General features: G+C 33.6%; 1 protein-coding gene across 1 annotated transcript in view; it reads left to right on the forward strand.

The window, feature by feature from the left end:
- Positions 1-9,147, forward strand: part of LOC136832210 (vesicular glutamate transporter 1-like) — a 63,313-nt gene extending 54,166 nt beyond the window's left edge. The window contains 3 exon segments of the mRNA XM_067093045.1: positions 4,375-4,509; positions 5,632-5,820; positions 8,754-9,147. Of these exon segments, the coding sequence (XP_066949146.1) occupies positions 4,375-4,509; positions 5,632-5,820; positions 8,754-8,894 (465 nt within the window). The 3' untranslated portion in view covers positions 8,895-9,147.
- The last annotated feature ends 853 nt before the right edge of the window (positions 9,148-10,000 follow it).

The raw sequence follows: 10,000 nt of genomic DNA on the forward strand, positions 1-10,000 counted from the left end.
CTCTCTCTCTCTCTCTCTCTCTCTCTCTCTCTCTCTCTCTCTCTCTCTCTCCATTTGCACCATGCATTCACTGCATCCCAATTTGTCATGACGTATTCTTCTCTCTACCATTCCACATTATATTATAATGTTTCGTGTCTCGTCAAGCTTAGATCCAAAGGACGGGCGAGGGGTGGATGGCACAAAACCGTCGCCTCTCAATGAGATGAGAGCAATATAGCCTCTCTTGTTTACAGTAGCATCTTATGAGCGAGAGGCAAACAGAGGGGAGAGAGAGAGAGAGAGAGAGAGAGAGAGAGAGAGAGAGAGAGAGAGAGAGAGAGAGAGAGAGAGAGAGAGAGAGAGAGGAAGGGGCAAAGACGACCAGTGAGCTGGGAGAGAAAGGTGCATCTCTGTAAAAAGCATGGAAATTGCTCTTAAATTATTGTAGTGTCGCGGATATGCTCACGAGGTTTCAATGTAATATTTGGACACTCACGCACAATAACAAATATGCGGTGATGAAAAGAATAGATTACACTATGAGAGAGAGAGAGAGAGAGAGAGAGAGAGAGAGAGAGAGAGAGAGAGAGAGAGAGAGAGAGAACTGCGAGGATAATTAAAGGAAATGTCTACCTACAAGAATATACATTCAGTGAAAAACTACACCTGATATAGACTTACTGTTCTTACTAACCAGTTAGGCAAAAAGAGTTTTGCACAAACCTTCTTAACCCAAAGCCTATTCAAACACCTGGATAGATTTTTATTTGGTAACAAATACCAAATACTGCTCCCAGTTTACTAAAAAACATTGGAACGTAAATGTAACTCTGCAAACATGGTTAAAACTAATTCTAAGAGAGTATTACAATCAGACTCTGTGGAAAGTTCTAGCTTATTCCAGCACAATGTAAACGCAAGTCGTTTTGATGATTCGAGGTAGACGGTCACGCCAAGATAAAAAGAATATGCTTAACACAGAATTTGGAAAAGTTTGCTTACAGTCTTGGGACGTTCACAGTTTTCACAATATCGTCCTGAAAGTGTGTAAATATGAGTTTATAAACCATAATAAATGAAATACTTAAACCTCATTTTTAGCAGACTGTCCAAAGGAATTTTTTACTCTTTAGAACCACTAAATAAAAAAAAAAATCCATGATGGTCGTAACTTTGTGGACAACTCGAAAACCCATCACATGATTTTGGGGGGAATTTCTGGATGAGGATAACCAGATCACCTCATCACCTCTACATATTCCCAAAGTCTCAGTTTGTCAATCTAAATTCAGAGATTGAGCCTAACCGTACTGTGCTAAAATATTTGTATATTCTTACTTGTATTTCTGCACACAAAACACACACACACACACACACACACACACACACACACACACACACACACACACACACACACATATATATATATATATATATATATATATATATATATATATATATATATATATATATATATATATATATATATCGTGGTACATTCACATGGGCATGCAATGAATGTTATTTCGAAAAAATAAAGGCAGCATGCATAAGAACCATGTTCTTTATGTTATGGTTTTATATACAAGATGAAACAAATTTGGGAAAATAATGTATACTGTTCAAAAGTTAATGCAGCTTTGGATTCCAAGATTCACTGGAAAACATAAAAAATCTCCAGTGGTTTTTCAGTCTTCAAGGCGGGATAAACAAAACTGCTACAGCTGGAAAAGCACTGCAGATATCTAAAGCTTTGCCAGTGAAATGTGAAAGCCACATGTGCATTAGCAATTTAACACTTGAAGAAACTGAAGACAAAAAATGTATTAGGCCAGATGACATATACACATAACTATGAAAAAATACCATAATTAGTTAACTGTTGACTACTGCTTGTTTTAGAATTATATACAGTATATATAAAGCTCTTACGGGGGCGCCGACCACCGAATTTCAAGGAATTATTGAATTTGAGATATTAACAGTTTTGGACTGTTTTATGTCTAAATAAACATATCCTGAAGCGGTATTACGTCCTCCCAAATCAGATTGGTTTATTGACATTTTCTTTATCACTTGTATGGTTTTGTGAACGAAAAATTGTAAAAAAAAAATTGTAAAATAAGTCTGTATGACACTAATTCTGGATAAGCGAAGGGAGTTATACACTGTTTTGGGCTGTTTTATGTTTAAATAAGCATATTTTGAAGATATATTGCTAAAAAAATTTGTACATTGGTTCATGGACAATTTTGTTCATCGCTTGTACGGCACAGTGAACGGCAAATTGTAAAAACAGGGGGAAAAAAGGGGGGAAACCCCTTTTACAAAAAATACTTGTGTCACCCACCAAAATCTCCCTTTCTCTCTAGAGTTGGGTTTAGAGAAAACGGGTTATAATAATATAGGGATGACTCGCTCAAGAGGTCATGAAAACTTATTGAAAACTCACCTCTTTCAAAACTAAATGCTTAGATCTCCAAGAAGACTGATTCAAGTTCAACGAAACTTTTTTTTTAGTTCTTTATAACTGAAATTCAGCTCTCCTTGATTTTGTACCAGATTCCTGCCTACCCTTATTATAACAATTAAAAGAATCGCACTTGCTAGATAGTTTTTGATACTCCTTTAAAAACTGTGGCAGTTTTAAATATTTTTTCTAGCTTTTCGTCGAATTCAGCAAGGCAATGCGTAAACTTGATATAATTACATCGATTTTCAGATGATTCACTTCCTTTGTGGCCACTAGCGGATCCACGGGGAAGGGGGCACCTGGGCACGTGCGGCTTGCCCCTCCACCATGAAAAATAATGACAAAATGATAATAATATTGTAGATTTAGATAATAATAACATAAATGAGAAATATAAAAATGGTGGAAAAATAAAAAATCTATTATACAAATAAAAACAAAATTTTGAGGAAAAATAATAATGACAATAATACCCAAAAACATAAGTGAATATAAAATAACACAATTATTATTACACACACACATACACACACACACACACACACACACACACACATATATATATATATATATATATATATATATATATATATATATATATATATATATATATATATATATATATATATATATATATATATATATATATATATATATATATGAAAATTGTGGCCCCAATGAAATTTTCTGTATCCACTAGTGTTTTTGGCCCCGAAAAGCTGATCAAGTTGTAAATCTACTCTAATATTTCTAAAATGTTTAAGATCAAAATATGGGTTTCGTACCAGAGTAACTAGCAGGGATATTGTTTAAATATTCGCATCCTTTACTTACCGAATGTTCTTTTGAAGACAATAATGCACACCAATAACAGAATATATTCATATATTTTCCTTACGTCACTTACACATAATGCTCAGTTTTACATGCTTCTTAGAGAGGGTTACGACTTTATTGTGCTGCCGCGAAAGCGGCGGATAAACAGAAAACGTGAATGGAAGGACTGAACCTCACTTCTTCATTTTAAATTGCTGTTTCTGATCGCATATTGAACAAATAGTTTCGCGCAAGAGTTAGTGCAAATAACTAGTAGGATTTACCTAATATCTATTTCTAATTAATTCGCTGATTTCAGTTACCTTATTATAGGGATACTTATAGGTATGCAAAGCATGCTTTGCGGTCAATAAGAAAAACCTCCGTTTGTATACATATATATATATATATATATATATATATATATATATATATATATATATATATATATATCATATATAGTATAAAAAGTCTAAACGTCCTTTAATATCCAATTCGCTTACCTCGAAAATAATATATTTTCATATATGTTACCGAAGGAAATTTTTTAGTTGATAATAAGTTCGTCGTCCCGTGGGCTCGAACCAGCGAAGGTCAAGAACTCAGGACTACAGTGGACGCTTTAAACCACACGGCCAGCAAGTGAGGTTCGAGCCTGCGGGACGACGAACTTATTATCAACTAAAAATTCCTTCGGTAACATATATGAAAATATATTATTTCCGAGGTAGAGCGAATTGGATATTAAAGGACGTTTGTAGCTTACTGACTGTATCTGAATCACGGTGATGTGATAAAAAGTCATATATCATATATATATGTATATAAATATATATATATATATATATATATATATATATATATATATATATATATATATATATATATATATGTGTGTGTGTGTGTGTGTGTGTGTGTGTGTGTGTACATACCTATCTATCTATCTATCTATCTATCTATCTATCTATCTATCTATCTATCTATATATATATATATATATATATATATATATATATATATATATATATATATATATACAGTATATATATAAACATATAATCTCGCTCTGTAGGCATTCTAATGACTCCCTCTTTCCTTTTCAGTCAGCAGAAGAATGGCAGCTAGTGTTCCTAATAGCATCGATCATCCACTTCCTGGGCATCATCTTCTACGGGCTCTTCGCCTCCGGGGAACTCCAGCCCTGGGCAGAGCCACCCCAGCCCGAGGAAGAGATGACGGTACGGTCCATTTTCTTGATATATAAGTGTACAGATTTAGGGGAACGAAGGTACTGCTATTTACTTGAAACTCGAAATTCCTTAGAAACAGACATTATGAAGATGGAGATATGTAATGGGACTTAGATGAAGGTGGTGTCGGTGGATGAGAGGCTAGTTATCATAGAGCTAAGAGTCAAGAATGGCGAAGGGGATAGGCAATGCTTTCGTTTTAGGAAAGAAAATGTTAAGAAAACCGGGAAAAGCGAAAGCAAGATGGGAATTACGAGGAATGGTAGGCAGAATCTTTTTCAGCAAGCAACGAATATCTCTACATTCTTTGTGCAAATCAGCTCCACATTACAAACAATTTCTCTCTTCTTGAGTGAATGAAGCTTTTTCATTCCATTACCCCTTTCACTCCTCTATCTAGCATTAAATACCATTTCCTCTCCTTTTTTCTTCCAATATCCTTAGTAAGGTATTAGTGCCAAAAGTTGAACTCACGTGGCGCACTGTAAGCATTACTAAAGGATGTTTGCATCCTTCCCTCGACCCCAAGCTGTGCATACTTTTTAGACTTTTATTTTACCTCCAGTCCAGCCTTCCTTTTACATCTTGCTGCCCAGACTCTGTAACTATTATTTCTTAGGGGAACTGGGAATTTTCTTCTCAGTTTCAAAGATCCTTGTTCTTCATCTCATTTACTTTCTGGATCACTTTCTCTTACCATCCAACCACCCCAACTCCCTCTTGCCACTGCCCTAAACGCTGAATAGCTGAAAATACCTCAGTGTCTGGATTTTTCACCTAAATTTCACGAATCATGCATTATCTGGGTCTCTAATCCGTAGAAAAGTTGACCTGATATTTATTTATTAATTTATTTTGGGGGTCAGGAGAGGGTCCTGTTGGGCAGAATTTAAACCATGAACGAAGTTTACCAAGAATTTTTTTTCCTGGCTGGGTTTGGGGTAGTTGCAAGGGGTCCTCTATTGGGCAAAAATTTCTCTCTGGATTTCATTCATGTTCAGAGCCAAGTAACGTTTGATACTAAAGATGAATAAATGTTCCTATTTCTAGCAGAGTAACATCTACTATAAAAACAGAAAATTCCTCAACTGCATTGTGTTCAATTACCAGGAGAACGCGCCAGCCATGGGTGGACCTGGCCAACAAAATGGTAAACTACCTACGTACGGGACGATGGAAGGCGAACCTGGCGTGGCCGACCAGACCTACACTCAGGATACGTACGCACAGCAAGATCCATACGCACAGCAGCAGCAGCAGCAAGGTTATACAATAACGCAGCAGCAAAGTCAGCCTCAGGTATAGTTTTCAAGAAGCTTCTCAAAACATTAAGGAATTATAGGTGCATATACACCCAGGGGGAGATACCTTCATCAACACGTGCACTCATACTTATGAGAGATATAACATAAAACATCACAACTTTCCTATATATATATATATATATATATATATATATATATATATATATATATATATATATATATATATATATAGTACTGATAATCTTAGACAAGAAGATATGTTATTCAGTTGTATTCCACACTGAATATAACATATATATATATATATATATATATATATATATATATATATATATATATATATATATATATATATATTATATATATATATATATATATATATATATATATATATATATATATATTTATATATATTCCATATTGAATATATATATATATATATATATATATATATATATATATATATATATATATATATATATATATATATATATATATATACATATATATATATATATATACATAAACGAAAACACGAAAACAAATTACTTCGTTTGGGACACTGCCCATTTTTCCATAGTTCTTTCTGTCATAACTAATTTGCCAGCAATATAGCACCAACCAAAAGTCGAATAACTGGCAACCAAAGCATTCACTGAGAATAACTACAAAATTCCTCCTGATTGTCGTCCGTAATAGAGCCCGGAACCAGGAATGTCGAAGGACGGGGAGGAAGAAAGGAAAGAGGAAGTCGAAGAAACTAGTCCGGTAACTCGACCTCTGCAAAGAGGGCATGAAGGAATGTGTTCATTAATTTCCCAAAAATAAAGATTCTCTTTGAGACAAGATTTGGATTCGTTTCTCTGTTTTGACTTATCCTTGCCTTCTTTTTACATGCAGTGATGATTATTATATACTGTTTGCCTGAATGCATGATTTCTTGATAAGAACGAATGCATTTCTCATGTATCTTTCGCGTTTTTTTATTGTCATAGTTGTTACTAATAATATTTCAATTATGCAAAAATAAGGGCTTTAAAAATGTTATACACATACTTTGCATTTAAAATGCTTCTCTCTGTTCTATTTCATAGGTCCTTCAACTATTCCATGACGAAGGACCGTTCTGGATAAAATACATCATCAAAATTATAATGTATCTCCAACCTCGAGTTATGTCTTATTTCCGGAGAGAGTTTAAGCGTATTACATATCATTCCTTTAGCTGTGTTGTTTTACGCAGCGTTTATGACTTTTATCTCTAAAGCAAAACAGTCATCGTAAACAAACAAATAGCTGCTTACTCCATAATTCAGTAATGATCCACGCAGACTGCTCAAAATATTAAACACTTACAATGACGTGCAATATACATTCCTATTCTTCTGTGGAACTGCGAGGTAAAAAAATACGCAGTATTCACACTAGCAATTTAAACAGAATGACTGATTCAGAAATCTAGTCACTTATTATTTGCTGATTATCTGAGGCACATCAGTCTTGAAAAAAATTTTTATAAGGACTCAGGTAATTACAGTCTTGCAAAAATGTTTTTAAACTTTTATTCGACTTGTTTTTGCAATTACATCAATTTACAGTCTTTTGGCCGGTGATAAAGTCTAAAGTCTGTTTTTACGGTAATCCCAATTTACATCGAGCTTTTTTATTAATCTTAAAACACGCCTCAAAGGTGGATACATATCTGGTTAAAATCCTTGAGGGTCACTGTCTAGGAAATATTAATGCTACTTTTTTCCTGTGACTTTTTTCCTGTGATTTTTTTTCTGTGGCTTTTTTACCTGTGAGTTTTTTTTTACCTGGATTCCTTCATTTATTTGACTGTGCTAAGAATGTAAGCACTGAATAACATGATTTTTATACGGCTAATCATGACAAAGCTGATTCCTTCATTTATGCTGCTAAAGTGTCCTTCCTGCTGAAATAGTTGCCAGTATAACCACTCACAGAACAACTATACTTAATTGTTTGCTGTTCAATTAATTCTGTAAATATCTGTTGGTGACAACACGACAAATTCTGTAAATAAGTTTGTAATGTTTCGCGATATGGTTATATCCGTTAAAACAACTGGTACCAGAAAGCCTATTTTGTAAATAGCTTTTTATGGTACAAAATCTATAAATAAATGTGGTAAAAGTAATTCTCAGATAACTAAATAGATCAGCAATCTCCATTAAAACCATTTATGAACGACCAACTGCTATTTTATTGCAGAACGATTAACTTTCTAAACGACCATTTATGATTTGAATATGCTTGTTTAGGAAATACCTAATTCCGCAGGTAATTGTTGGCGAAAAGAAAAAATTATGTAATTAGACGTTCTAGGAATAATTTATTCTGTAACTTAGCGTTCATGAAACGTCTATTTTTGTAGGTGACTGATTTTAGAACAACCAATTCCGTGAATATCTATTTAGTGAACGACTAATTACGGTTCATTGAACTGCTGATTCTGATAATAACTATTGCAGGAGCGACCTCGATTGCAAATACCTATTACACAACAGAATACTCTGTAAATAAGTGATTATGAAACAGAAATTATAAGTAGTTGGTTATGAGTCGGTTTATTCTTTCGTGACTTTCTAACGTGGAATTAGTTAACATGACGAGTGAGTGTCATGAACATCGGCCCCTTTTTACATCTGCTTGCGTTGCTTCTAATCATGTTTTTAACTTCTGACGAACGTGTAATCTGCATACCAGATTTCTGTTAATGTATATGAAACCAATAAAATTTTCCCGACAGTTTATGGTACAGTTAACTCTGTTTGGAAATAAGTGCAGTTAGCCTGACATGTTTTACCATTATGCCTGATAACAATATTGTTTTGTATGACCATTTGTGTATTATGCTTGATGTATATCACATGATATAGCTGATAGACTCTTTCCTTTCTATTTGCCATGCAGTGACGAAACGTGTCTCATTTTTTTTGGCAGATGACCGACTACACCACGAGTAACCCCCACAACCCCTTCGCCTCAGCAGCAGCGCCCCCCGTTTCCAACCCCTTCAGCGGAGGTTTCTCCCAAGAGCCAGTCCAGCCTCAGCCCGGCCAGTACACGCAAGGTCAATACTAGGTTGTCAAGGGTCACCAGAGATAGTACTAGCGCTCGCCATAGAACCAGAGCCAGTACTAAGACTAGTTCCATACTCTATGCTAGCACTAGTTACGTTATTGGTTACACCTATGTTTGTAGTTTATGAAGCAAAGTTGTTATACAAGCTACAGAGTGGATAGAAAATTATTTATGTTGAATAGATGATTATTAACCTAGACAATGAAGTCAAGTATGAAACCTATATCATGAGTAACAAAAAAATTAATTTTCTAAAATATATATATATAAATACATTATATATATATATATATATATATATATATATATATATATATATATATATATATATATATATATATGTATATACAGTAAATGTATATATATATATATATAAATATATATACATAAATATATATATAAATATATATGTATATATATATATATATATATATATATATATATATATATATATATATATATATATATATATATATATATATATATACATACTTAGGGATTCTATTGCTAAAGCATCCTTTTCTAAAGAGAAAAGAATTAGTTGCAGGTCCAGTGAGCCCCACAGCTATCAGAAAGTGAAAATGATAAAATTCTCATCAAATTAACATGTTTTTGTTACGGCTTTTATCTACAGTTGCTTTATTATCAATTAGGTCACTGAAACGTTTCCGTGACTGTGTTTAGGGAGAACATGAAGATTGTTATAAAAGAGAGTCTATATTGTTATTTTTAATGAAGTTCAGATTCCTTAATTATCTACCAATTGTTTACGTAAAAGGTTTGTAGGCAAGCAAAACTATTTCTCCGTCGAATTAGTTATCTGAACGCACAGATTTATGATTTTTCAGTTTTACACACTTAGTTAAAATGAAAGCAATTCGTAATAGGAAGTTGATGTTTGCACGCCCACGAGTCAGTCCTATTCTGTTGTGTGGATGGAGTCAAAGAAAGCTTCATGAAAGATATTATCAAAATGACATAATACTGTCTTTGTTTTAATTGGCATGAGACATTCTACTTTTTGGTTTTTAGAAGACTTGGATGGATATTTTCACAGATATATTTTTATCTTAGATTTACATTCAATGGGATGTACAAGCGAGAGA

Source organism: Macrobrachium rosenbergii, chromosome 49 (assembly GCF_040412425.1).
Source record: "Macrobrachium rosenbergii isolate ZJJX-2024 chromosome 49, ASM4041242v1, whole genome shotgun sequence".
NCBI classification, from domain to species: Eukaryota; Metazoa; Arthropoda; class Malacostraca; order Decapoda; family Palaemonidae; genus Macrobrachium; species Macrobrachium rosenbergii.